The sequence below is a fragment of the Ammospiza caudacuta genome, chromosome Z (genome assembly GCF_027887145.1).
Source record: "Ammospiza caudacuta isolate bAmmCau1 chromosome Z, bAmmCau1.pri, whole genome shotgun sequence".
Taxonomy (NCBI): Eukaryota; Metazoa; Chordata; class Aves; order Passeriformes; family Passerellidae; genus Ammospiza; species Ammospiza caudacuta.
This window is the reverse complement of record NC_080632.1, coordinates 59,830,816-59,844,723: the sequence shown is the minus strand read 5'-3', so window position 1 is coordinate 59,844,723 and position 13,908 is coordinate 59,830,816. Positions and strand designations below refer to the sequence as shown.

The 13,908-nt window shown below is 37.6% G+C and overlaps 1 protein-coding gene across 5 annotated transcripts in view; it reads left to right on the top strand.

The window, feature by feature from the left end:
• Positions 1–13,908, top strand: part of MEF2C (myocyte enhancer factor 2C) — a 121,434-nt gene that overhangs the window by 70,840 nt on the left and 36,686 nt on the right. For 4 of the 5 annotated variants that reach the window (XM_058824196.1, XM_058824195.1, XM_058824198.1 and 1 more), the window contains one exon: positions 12,965–13,108. In XM_058824196.1, coding sequence (XP_058680179.1) covers positions 12,965–13,108 — 144 coding nt within the window. Of the gene's footprint in view, positions 1–12,964; positions 13,109–13,169; positions 13,308–13,908 lie in introns of all 5 variants that reach the window. The other variant, XM_058824200.1, reaches the window with a different exon arrangement.

Here is a 13,908-nt window from a genome sequence, read left to right as displayed (position 1 = left end):
CAAGCTTCTAGCACAAGAAGACTGGGAATAGTGCTTTTGCACTGTGGATTTCAACTCATTGTTGGGAAAGGACCCTGTATGGTTCTTCCTTATACACAGGCTGAGTATGTTAGGAAAAAATTATTACACTAGCAGCTTCTGAATATCTCTGATTTAATATTCAGAGTAATCTGAATATTTCTGATTTCTCGGCCAGAAATCAATGTTTACCTTTTTCTCAGGAACACAGTCCCCAGACCGCTATATATATCCGTGGTGCAAAACTTTTCATATTGGTCGATTCATTAAAACAGAAGCAGTCCTCCAGACAGCTCTGGATTTGGGGTTTTTAATTAAAAAACTCCCCTTCTTATCTGTGACTTGACTCTGTGAACATCTGAAGAAATACCTGTGTTATCTAGAGATGTGAGTGTCCCCAAGACATTTATTGTCTTTCCTGCATTGGAAGTTGCATGTTCACAGCAGAGTCTGAGGAAGGGAATGTATGCCCACTTGACTGCTCCAGCTCCACAATTCTGGCATGGGGTGAGAAGCTTCTGATGGCAGGGCAGAGCAGTGATTTCTGCTGCAGGAGCAAGAGATCAAAACTGATCAAGAGCCCACACTACAGTTTTCATCAAGTGAAACAATATCTATTCTACCCATATTCACAGTGTCCTTCATGCCTGTTTCTGAAGTCTTAGAAAAATTAGGCAGGCCAAAATCCTGTTCTATTTGTTCATCTCCGCTATGGAATTAGGGCACCTAAATGGAGACCAATTTGTATCCCACAGATCTCTCTCTGTAATTACCATATGATTAATGATTTTAAGATCTAAGATGGTAAGACTTTGCCAGACCAATATACCAATACATCTTACAAACCTATAATTCTGTCCCAAAAAGAAATCCAGTTTTTCAGCAAAAAAACCTCTAACATTTAAAATGTTTTCGCTGCTTCCAGAAGAAGACAAATTTCACAAACAAAACATTTAGATTCTGAGATAAGAATTTTTTTCCTTTTCCTTTTCCTTTCCGAACCTTTCCAAACCTTCTCTTCCTGGAACCTTCCCTTCCTGGAACCTTCCTGGGCCCTTCTCTTCCCTTCCTGGAACCTTCCTTTCCCTTTCCCTTTCCCTTTCCCTTTCCCTTTCCCTTTCCCTTTCCCTTTCCCTTTCCCTTTCCCTTTCCCTTTCCCTTTCCCTTTCCCTTTCCCGAACTGTCCTTTCCTGAACTTCTCTAAACTTTCCTTTACTTTCCTGCACTTTCCTCTCCTGAACTTTCCTTTCCTTAACTGTCCTTTCTTTTCCTGAACTGTCCTTTCCTGAACTGTTCTTTTCTGAACTTTCCTGCACTTTCTTTTCCTGAACTTGCCTTTTCTCAGCCATGATTTTTCTAATACCCCTGTAAACCATGTCCTGGCCATTTCTGACTAGATCTTGAGTCTGCCTCTGACATACCTGTTTCTCAAGCAGTGTTAAGAACTAGAAGCAACTGTTTCTAATGCTTCCTTCTTTCCCAAGCAGAGCACTGAAGCTGACCAACATGTTGTTAATTTAACAGCTTCAGAAGGGAGCGTGTAAAACCCCATTTTGCAGGTGTATGTGAAGGTCGGTCTGTTTCTCTATACCAAATTCATACTTCTAACTGTGTTACCACTTGCTTGGGTTTTTCTTCTTATAGCACCCCAATTATGGGGGTGGTCATTCAACTTTTTAAGAGGGAAAACTGTAAAAAGTTAATTTAAAAAGCCTCTGCAGGAAGTCAGTATGAGAAGCAGGAGTTGAACTGCATCTACTTGGGCTATGCAGCTTTACCCTTGGATAATCTCATGTACAGGGGATTCTGCCTCCATGATGACACAGTTTGCCATAATAGACATTTAGAATTTCCTTTAATGAAAGTTATCAAAAAGCTTTTCAGAATCTGACAGTTTTGGAGAATCTCATGTAAAAGGGGCTTCTGCCTCCATGATAGCACAGTTTGCCATAATAGAAATTTAGAATTTCCTTGACAGAAAATTATCAAAAAGCTTTTCAGAATCTGAACATTTTTTACCATTTCTGATTCTCTCCTTTTGAGAGAAGTGCTTACTCATCTCAAGGGAAGAGCAGAGGGATAAGAGCAGTATGACTTTTAAAGTTATGCTTGAGGGAAACAATTGTTTTGAAGGACCAACTTTTGAAGATAGTAATCCAGTTCTGGAGTTTCATTGAGCATCTCCATACTCCTGACTGCACTTTTTCACTCCTTTAGTATTTAGTTGATTTATTTAGAAATTTCAGTTTGCAAACTTTCTGTCCACATCTTACCACTCCTGTAGTATTTTCCATGGGAAAACAAAATCCAGGTCTTTGTTTGCAGCAGATTGACACTTTGGTAAACTGACAAATACATAGTCTAGAGATTTTAGCAACTGTTTAAAAATAGATACAATTTACACTGATGTTTCTGGTAAATAACAGAACTTACATACATGGGAAAAAAAGCCATCTTAAATATGAAATTCCGCATCATTTGAGTTATCTGTTTCCATAGTTAAAATCATGGGCCAGTTTGGATTGTCAAATACTGTATCTTGCTTTCTCTGCACTTACTTTCATCTCTCCTTGGTGACAGCTCTCCATGTGGCAGAGAAACAGGAGGCTAGAGTTTCAGGGATCTAGCCTCTATTGTAATTCACCATTTTTGAAAAATATATTGCTTTGGGCATTTTTACCAATGGATAAACAATTGTAGTACTATGAAAAAAAAAAAGGAAATGTTCTGTTTCCTATAGAAGGAACAGTTGCTTGTTCTCATACTGGTACTTTTTTCTTTTGTAATACCCTATCATTTGATATACTGTAAAATAAATGTTCAGTTTCTGAGAGGAATAACAAACCTGTTCAGAACATTGATTAATTCAAGATTTTTATGAGAGACCTCCAAAGAAGGCCAAGGTGCTGAAGGAGGGGATGTTCTTTTCTCACTGGGTGGCATTTTCACTGCTGAGTCAGTAGTGCAGAGTTCAGTGCTGCTGGAAGTGCTCTCTTTCAGGTGAAATAGAAAAGCAAAATTTTGTGGTCATCAGAGGTTCCCTGGCCCCATGATTGAGGGCAAAGGTGTTTGCCTCATAGTCGAGGAAAAATTGCATCCAAACTAACTTATATAATATGCTACACTGTTATTTGTCTGAGGAACCCATCATTTCTGCTCCAGAAAACTTCAGTGACTAGCAAAGCTACATAGGTTGGCAATGTATTTTTCCCAGGAAGGTTGCATTTTAAGAATGCATGAAGCAGCTCTTAAAGCTGTAATTTCAGAATCTCATGGATCTTTTAAAACATAAATAGTGCTCAAACTATATGCGAAGAATAATTCCTATCAGCTGTCGTTGTTTCTCGTAAGAGGTATGACAAAAGAATCTGTAAAGCTATGTGTTCTTCTGTGTGTCACATTTTTCAAGGTCTGTATTTCACTTTTAAAGTATTTTGAATATGGCATTCAGTATAAAAGGTTCCCAGTTATATAATGGAAAAACACCAGCTACCTTAAAATAGCGGGTTTTTTTTCTGCAGTTATTTATATTAAGCCCTGCATATTTCAAATATTCTATATTTCAAGAACTAACAACAATGATGTAACAGACTTGGTAACACTACTGTACATCTAGAATATCTTGACTAGTATCTTTACAGCTGTTCAAAATCCACCTACAAATTTACACTAGTGTGAGATCTGACTTCAGCCTTGTATTTGTGTGTATGTTTGACTAAATTAGACACAAATGAAAATGTTGAAGATGGTGCTCCATATAGAAAGGCTGGAGCCAGAGGAGCATTATAGACAGATGAACATAAAAAGAATGAGTGAAATAACAACCTGTGTATGATTACAGTGTTTATTTTTAAGGGGCCTCATATTCCCTAAAGAAAATGATTATTGTTCTGGACTACTGTAAAGTTTATTTTTTCAACCATACACTTTATGTGTCTAACAGCAAAAGTTAGACACATACGAATCAAATATATTATCTGTCACCAATATCTTGTTCTCTTTCAAGGATGCTCAATAAAGCTTAGGGAAAACCTGGGCATTTAAAAACTTCATACATTCTATGGGTTAGAAAAATCAGGGAGTCATATAGTGGACTGATATTTTGCTGTGGTCAAGGGGGAAAAGTAAGTCAGAAATGCAACTATTCTGGCTTTAGGTTATCTCTGCACCCCTTGGCTTCCAGGTCTGGCTGTGTAATGGTGCTGCTCCTGCCGGTGAATTAGTCGAAGTAGCCAAAATATAGAAGCTTTGTCTTCACGAACTTAGTTGTTCTGCAGTCTGTCTCAAAAAATAGTGGGAGTCTGTTTTCTGTTAAAAGATAGGGGATGAAAAATGGGATATTTGCTACTAGGCTGTGGTGCTAGCCTTCATCCTGCAAAAAGCACACATCCATAGAAGGACAGCAAGTAGAAAGAATGGTGGGAAATACAGGAGTGTAACCTCATGATTTTTACCTTTATCTACATCTTCCATGTTTCCATAACTCAATAGTAGTGCCTGGGCCTTTGAGCCCTCAGTAAGGAGTTAGAATCATTGGGGTACTCAAAAGGCACAAATAACTATTCCATCACTAAAACAAAAGTATCCTGAGAATATCTCTGTTCTAAGTTAGATGATCTGCTAATTTTATGCATAACACACTAAAAGCTAGTCTCTGGACTGTTTTAGGTGTTTAAATACAACAGGGTGTTTTAATACAACAGAACAGAATTTGAGTTTCTTTTCAAATACAGTTTGAAAAAATATCTACACAGAAGTTCCGACTGTATTTGAATACAATATTTGCTTGTAAATGTGTGTTTTACAGTAATTTTTTATTAACATTTATGAGGAATTCTGTTCATTCAAAGCCAGTATTTTTTCTTTTTAAACCTTAAATACTTGTAGAGAGGATTTAATCAGAATCTGTAATCACAACTAGGTCAGCCAACATTTATGTCACAATCTTAACATCTCCAATTAATCTCACATGTGAATTCATTATTTAGAAAATGCTAGTCTTGTCTGAAGAAACATCTCTTTTTTAAACTCCCCTAATGCAGCGCACCAACAATATTAAGGTAGTATTATACTGCATCATAGCAAATGGAAGGTGGTCATGCAAGTGTGGACACTTTTTAAAAATCCATCTAGATTTGAATAAAAGGTGATGAGATGTGATTTAGTAGAGGGTATGTATGCATATACGTATATATATATATGAATAGATAAAGATATAAATACATGAATTTATATGTATATATCTGCAAGGTGCTGTGTAGCTCTTGTAGCTGTGATCACATGAGAACTGAGATTTGTGACAGTAGCATGAGGGAAGAAAAGGCAAAAAAACCAAGCAGCCAGGAGCAGTGTAGCCAGTCAGCACCGTGGCCCTGTGAACAGCCATCTATGGCCATGGGGCAGCAGGTGCTGGCACTGACAGGTGCAGATGGCTGGGATGCGTGACATTGCTGGGGACCCGCTCCCTGCTGGCTGCAGCCACATCATGCCAGCCAGCACCATCAGTCACTTGATGCTCCTCTCCCCCCATAGATTCCTGGGTGGCTGGGATCAGCAGGTGCTGCTGCCTTCTCCTCTTTCAGAGCCCAGGGAATGTGATCCCCTGCATTTAGGGTTGGTGTAGGAATCTTATGTCAGCTGCCCAGGGGGATATGTGGGTTTTCAGACCTTTTGAAACACGATGATGGATGGGAATAAGCCCAAAGGATGAGAAAATATCCTTAATTAGAACATCGGGAACTATTCAGATCTAAATTCTTCATTTAAAAACAGTATACAAGTGATGGACAGAAGTGTTTTGCATGTCCCAAGAAATAATTATGAATATAGGGAGGTATTAGTTTACACAGAATCACAGAATAAGCTGAAGTGGAAAGGATTCACAAGGGTCATCAAGTCCAGCTGATGGCTCTTTCACATCACAGACCAAGAATCACACGTGATTCTTGAAGAATCACATGTGCCCAAGAATATTGTTCAAACACTTCTTGAATTCTGACAGCATTCACTTTTTGAATTCACAGCTTGGCACTGTGACTACTTGTCTGAGGAGTCTCTTCCCATGCCCAGACACCCTCTGTGTGAAGAATCTTTACCTAATATCTAAACTAAGCCTCCCATGACACCCCTTCAGGCCAGTTACTTGAGTCCTGCCATTGGGCACCACAGAGATCAGTGACTGTCCCTCCTCTTCCCCTCATGAGGAAGTTGTAGACTGCAGCTTCTCACCTTAGTCTCCTCTTCACCAGCTGAACAGACCAAGTTCTTCAGCATGTATTTGCAGAAATTTTAATATAAAGCTTTAATGCTGGAGTCCTTGTGATTGTTTCTTTCAGATAAAATCACAAAAATATATGTGGTTTAGTTTAGCTGCTGTGAGATCTCTGAATCTGATGCATGCTCTTAATACTTAAAAAGCCAAAGTTGTCCAGTGTAATTTAAGTCAATACTTAACAGAAACGCCCCTGCAAGTTGGCAAGATTGAGCATTAAAGAAAGAGATTTTGCATTCTCTCTTTTAGAAAGCATGCAAACATCTGGAATCTTCCCATCTCCAGCCTCATCATCTCTCCAGAAGGGAGATTTAGGCACAGCAGTGTGCTACAAGGTGTGTTCTCTGAGACAGATGAAAGGCATGCAAAGAGGCAGCAGGAGATGTGGTGGTGCTGACCAGTCTGCTCCAGGCTGCAAGTCCTGGGGGCTCTGGGGCTGCGCCAGGTGCACTGCCTTCCAAAGCTCCCCCATACCCAAGTTAGGTAGCAGAGTTCTAGGTAACAATGAAGCAAAAATCCCACTATCCTAGTGCCCTTTAAAAAAAAAAACAGATTTTGTTTGCGAAATATGGCAGAATATTGCAGAGACGCCTTAGCGCACAACAAGTGTGTGAGTGAAAGAGGATAGACTGAACTCTATAATCAGGTAGAGATCTCATGCCCTGATGAGCTTGCAGTACACATGTACTGTGTACTGTCAAATCCACTGTTCAATCATTTGTAAGCAGAGAGAAGCAGGTGTTACTGGCAAGCCAAACTGTGTTGTTTGGTTTCTCAGGAAGTGTGATTAGAGAAGGTATTTGAAGGTGATGAGAATAATCACTTGGCATGTGTAAATGAAAGGCAAATCCAAGCAGAGGTTTTGATGTAATGTTGTGAAAAGCACATTTATGTGTATTTTTTTGAAGAAGACATACGTATGGTACCAGACAATGGAATTTTTTAATTTGAAACTTCAGTAAATCAGTATCAAAAATATTAGCATGGGGTTATAAAAGTTCAGCTTTATATAAGCTCTGTAGCTTTTTTCAAAAGGCATACAAACCACAAAAGCATTTTACGATCTTTGAAAAAGAGGGAAGAAATGTTCAATTTTTCTGTATTACTGCTATACATTTTTGTGTGCATGGAGTTTGTTAGATAACATAATTGTAATAATGTTTTTTGTTATTCTTCTAAATATACAATTAAAGTACATTAGTGCCAGCATACTGGTTTATGTCCATTATTAAATGTAAAAATTCAAGAACTTTGCGTTAATGAAACATAAAATTTGAGACATTAGTTACATGTAAGTTAGGAAATTCAGATGAATTCCTTAAATGAATCACACCCATGTCCAGATATTCTCTGCTCTTTTGAGGGACCTCCATAAATTTGGTAGGGTTCTTTGGAATCATGGAATTACTATAAATGATAAAGCAGTTGAACATGTAGTCTGTCATTCCTTTGAAATTGGCTATTGTCTGCCTTACCACGTAAATATGTAGGTCCAGCAAAAAGAAAGGAGAAAAATACATTTATGGTGGCTAAAAGATTTACTCCATCCAGATACAGGAAAGAAAGTGCTAGTGAAAATGGAGGGCTTTTTCTGACAGTGAAATACAATTTACTACATTCCAACACTTAATTGACACTAGTGGATCTTTCAGTGAAAGATCATTGTGGTAGTTTCTAGACAACATAAAAGATATGGGAATTTTTAGAAATAGACATTTAATTCTGAATTTTTCCATACTGTAAAATTTGATTACAGAAGAAGACCCAGTGAAATCATACTTTTCATCACACAAATGAAGATAGTGGTTAACCTAACCTTGTTAGGTCCTTGTTGCAGAGGATATCAAAAAGGAACATATTGGGCTGATTTGAATCTTTTGGGAACCTCATCAGCTGACCTGGTCTTTAATTTGGCACCTATACTGTGAGCATTTCCAAGCCCTGGAGTGCTATGAGAAGCAGTTCCATGTCATTGCAACAGGCCAGGACTAGTAATAAGTTATATAGATTCTATGTATTTATAGAAGGTTGATTATTATTTATTAAGAAACTTATTGTTTTTTCAGATAGTTATGATATAGTTGGACTTAATAGGTCCTCTAATTTAAATGCTATTATTATTAGTTAACTAAGAACCTATTCTTTGGTAAACAAATTTCTACAATATATTTTACATGTTTACATTAATAGGTGTAGTAAGTTAAGATAACTTAACTTCTGCTCTTCTCACAGACTTTTCCCAAAATAGTACCAGGGAAAGTTGTGTTTCTCTCTGTGGTCAGAGAGCTGCTGCTACAGTTCCATAGCAGATAAACCAATTAAAAGGAAAGATGAACAAACTAAATTACAAGATGGAAAAAAATAAAATCATTTCTAACCCTCTCCACTCATTCTGTTAAAGAGATGCTAAAAAAGACCAAAAAGAAATCTGGAGGATAAAACTGCCGAAACAGAGACTAGATTAGGAAAATTAAAGGCTTTTGCTCCTCAAAAGTCTTCAAAATTACAATGATTTTCATTGTCTTGATAAAATCAGACCTGGATATTACTGCCATATTTTCTTTTGAGCTTCCATAATGATGATGACTTTTGCATGAAATAAAATCAAACAGTTGTTTATACTCTGTTTTGCAGCAGTCAGCAGGTCACATATTAGCGCTTCTCCTTCTGAGATTCACAGAGCAGGATTTAGGCTAATTGCTGGCACAGCACGTTTCAGCCAAAGGTTGTTTTCCTTTGACCATTTTGTTTTTCACATGCCTTGGCCAATTTCAGGTTATTGGAGTCCAATATAATTACTTGATTAATTGCTTGGAAGAAGTGGAGCTTCAGTAGTTGAAAAATAGCTTATTTTCTTTAAAAAATAACTGAAATTTGCCTTAGAGTTCTCTAGAATGCAAGGCACTATACATTTGTGTTATTTTATCCTTTTATAAATTCCCAGAATAGTCATGAAATCTTTGGAAGCTAGCTGATCGCCGGGAGGATGTGATAGGTCTGTTCTAGGTTTTGTAAGAGTCTATGACAAGTCAATGATAAGAAAAATCATTTCAAAATGACTGTAAGACTGTCAAGGACTCCAGAACCAGCTTCTTCTTTCAAGAGGTGACACTAAATAGAGGAGAGGAGGAAATATTTACACAAAGTCCAGAGAGCTCGTAAGAAAGGATTAATCAGTTTGACACTGGTCAGCATCACTTTTACCTGTACTGTACAAACTTGTGTTGAAGCACACCAATAATGGAAAAAATGAAGGGGAAAAGAAAAGAGAAGTTTAATGTGGTAGTTAATGACATGGAGGAAAGTAAATTAATGAACAAAGTAATAAGATAGGGAAAACTAGCCTGCATGTTGAGGAGGCAGAGATAATCCTGATATGTTCAGAGTCATTATTTCTGTCCTTGGTACAACTCATTACCTTAGTGCAGAGTTTAAGCGCGTCACTTCCAGCCTGCTGTCCTCTCCAGAGGAAGACTTTGATGTGAGCCTGTGTGTTCCTGACCCTGTGTAATCTACCAATCTGTTCTTCTGTCTTTTCCCTTACAAGTTCATTTTTTTTTCATTGCCAAGCAAATCTAGTACAAAGGGAGGGATCTCCAAGACAGTGAAATCCAACAAGTTTCAGGAAAATGGTATGTTCTTGTGCAGGAAAAGAGAACCAGAAATTACTCCCAGAAAGACTCCCAGCTGAAGGCAGCATTTCAACCTGAGTTGTGACAAACAGAAGCAGCAAAGGGTCAGCAGAAGGATGGGTACTGAGAAGAGAAATCCCCAGAGACCCTTCCACAGGAGATCTTTTCTGCATATTGCACTTTACCCCAAAATCAAATTCACAGGGAACTAGGCATTAGTTCCAGCACTCACAAAGCTAGAAGCCGTGCCTGTTAGTGGAAATAATATGTGGAAATTCCTGTTGCCTAGCCTTAACCTGACTCATTTAAATACTTCCTTGTTTTTGTTTGGGATTTCTCTGGTGTTTTCTAGATGGGGGTTAAGGGTTTGTGTCTGTATTTGTTTGATTTGATTTGAATTTTTTTGAGGTGTGATGGGCAGAGAGCAAGTGGTCTGCCTTACTGAGCTTGATTTGCACCATCAGCCAAGGTACCAGCCAAAAGCACAAGACTGATTTTTTTTGCAAGGGAAAGGTTTGCCTCTTCTCTTTAGGGCTAAAGTTAATTTTGGGTAGAATATTGACACAATTTATTACTTTTCATCTTGGCTTTTCTAGTGAAAATAGAGATAGCTTTTTCTCTGCCTAGCGTGGCAAGCATCCTGCTTTCTAAAGGTATGAAAATAATGTAAAAACAAATATCTATAAAAATACTTCTACAATGGGAGGGAATCCAGTCTGTTTGGAGACTGTTGCAAGACCCATGTTGGCTCCCATTGCCTTTCCTCTTCTGAGCATCTGAAAGGTGCAGTGCATCCTTGAACCTCTACAAACCACCGCAGCAACTGATTGCTAATCATTTGCAGAACTTTAAGGCATTATAAGTATGCTGGGGGCAAGATGCATCTGCTTCTCACAGACAGTCTTGTGAATTCAGCAGGATTTGTGAATGATGGGAGGGGGAAAGATTCAAAAGCCTACAAAGCATTCCTCTGGTTCTTCTCTTTTCATATTTCTTTTTGTCTGTTATCTCAAAGCCTGAAGTTGAGGAAGTAATTTAGTCCAGCTCACATCCACATCTGTCCTCAGAGACTCCATAGGAATCAGCAGGACTCCATTAGTGTATCATATGAGCTCTGGAAATGGTCCCAAGTATGCTGATCTTGGTTTCATGTCTGGACAGCTTGATCTAAGTTTGAAACAGAATGTTTTATGTATTCAGAGGACAACTGTTTAATGCTTATGTGAAGAGAAGAATGTTAGTTGAAATTGCAATGAGACATTTTTCTTGTACTATATCTTGTTGTGTCTATTAAATCTATTAAACAGCAGCAGTTGCAAAACCCTCTTGCTAATTGGGTTGTTTCAAGCTGCTAGCAGTACATATCATGTAGTATTATGTCTGTTCTCCTAACTGAACATTTAACATTTAAAAGATAAAAGAGCAAGGAGAGTGGAAAAAGGTGTAGGGAATTACTCAGCTTGTTTTAGCATCTCAAGTTTTTATTCAAATGGATTATAATTTTATTGGTGTTAAGAAAGTAGCTCCTGGATTTGACTTGAAGTCTTTATAGATATGAAGTTTGAAAAGAAAGATCTACATTGGGCCAGCCTTTCATAAATGCCCAAATCTGTTTCAGAGGTCTGCAATGGGAGATTAGAAGGCTCAGATCTCATAGAACAGATCATCATCACTTTGCTTAGTCAATGAAAATGGAAGGTTCAGGGGTTTTTCAATAGTATGAGAACACTGACATGGCATGACATTATAATATTTAAGGGTAGTAACAGTAGTAAGCTGATCTTTGTCATAAAAAAATAATTATGAAATGTGTACAATTCCTGAAGGAACAAGAAGCTGATACAGAACCATTCTAAGAAGGCAAAAAGATACTGGAGTATCCCACACTGACAGACTGTGCACATTAGCCACTTACTAACAGACAAAATATGTGATATTTTCATTGTAATTGAAAGGTTTCAACACAGAGTGGACTGCAAGCTAACTTAAAAAGTTTCTAGACAGCCAAGTAGACTTTTAAGAGTTTTTGAGTGACTCATTCTTGGAGCTAAATATGAGAAATTATAAATATATTTGCTTTATGTACTACTGCTTGTACTTGAGGAGTCCAGACTTTCTTCTCATATTCTTTTACCTTAATATAGCCTATGGCTGTTCTTTGGGGCTCTGTAAAGGTAGATCAGTTAAAGCCTTTTTGAAGCCAGACAACTGTTCTGAATTGCAAGCTACTGATTCAGTCCTGGTTTTAAGATTTTTCGACTCTCCTGTCTTAGTGATGATAAACATAGTTGTGTATATTTGAGTAGCTAAACCTGAAATTCTTTCATTTTGACTTTTCACTAAGCATCTGTTTTAGCAGTGCTTTTTCCTGTGCATTAAGCTCTAGCCCTGTGCATTTTTAGTACTTTAAGTGTAGTCAATAAAAAGTAAACATCACTAGAAGCTCTTAATTGTTATTTCATAACCCTATCATCAACTCTGTCCTCCCTCTTGTCCTATCACAAGCATAGACTTAGGAACAACATTGCTAAAGTCCTTGAATTCTATTTGGGTAATTATTCTTCCTCTGTGAAGAAATGGATTCCTAAATTTGTTGCAGGTTCATTTCTTTTTCCATTTGCTTCTCCTGCATCTTCCCTAAAAGAAAATAAGAACATCAGTGTATTCCATAGTAAACTATAGATAAATATATTAAGTTTGGTTTATGTTAAAATAAATTGCATTCTGTGTTTAGTTTAAACCATTAATGCTGCGGGATATGGGAATCATGAGGCAGGGGACATACTAGCATAGGCACTAACTTTTTGTTAATTACCAGATTAATTCTTTATTGATTCGTACCAGCTTCAGAAGAATGAGGTCATGTATGGTCCTCACTCATTACTGGAAACCACACATCAGTGTGGTGGATCATTAGTCACTTTCTTTCCTTAAAGCATAATTTAACATTTTTCTATGATGAGCAGTTTGTATTTCTTTAACACTGCTGAGTCTTTCTTGCAGCCCATGTCAAGGATTGAACTTCCCAAATTATGTATTTCAGACATTAAGAAAGAAAGGACTTAATGGCTGTGACAGTCCAGACCCTGATGCAGATGATTCAGTAGGTCACAGCCCTGAGTCCGAGGACAAGTACAGAAAACTTAATGAAGATATTGATCTAATGATCAGCAGGCAAAGATTATGTGTAAGTACTCTGAGCTACTTTTCATTTTTTTTACTTTCTGATATTTCTCTGAATCTGGCAGGCATTGCACAAGAAAGAAAACAAAGCTTGTGAAAGCCCTGATCCTGACTCCTCTTATGCTCTCACCCCACGCACTGAAGAAAAATACAAAAAAATTAATGAAGAATTTGATAATATGATCAAGAGCCATAAAATACCTGTAAGTACCAAAGGTTAGATGGCTGTCTGCTGATAACTGACGCAGTAACAAATCATAACCCTTTCAGTTCTGGCTTCTTAAAGAAATAAATTCAGCTAGAAAGAGGCTTTAATAGCCAAATATATAACTAAGCACTGTGGTGAGAAAATTTGCCACAGCATATTTTTCTTTCAAGTCTCTAACTCTGATACACAGATGAAGCCTATTATGGGTGAAACCTACAGAAGGAAGTGAAATATATACATACGAACTATATTCACTTAATTTACTTAATTTACTACACCACTTGCCAAAATTATACTTAAAAAATAACAGTGGAAATTTTTCTCTGTGGACAGGCTAACAAATTGACAGAATACTTTCTGTGGCAATATAGGAAAAACAATGTAAAACTGAAATTGCTTTATATAGTAATTAGTGTGTTTAGTATGTGTAACTTCAGTTCTTCATTGTTTCTGCTAAATTCAGTTGCAGCACTGAAGGGTTACAGCTTCTTACTCACTGCAGAGAAACAGAGTGCATGAGAGCCTCATGGCAGGTCTCAGACATGTTTGTGAGTTGGAGTGATTTTATAGCTTTATCAGAGAATTTGCTTTGACCT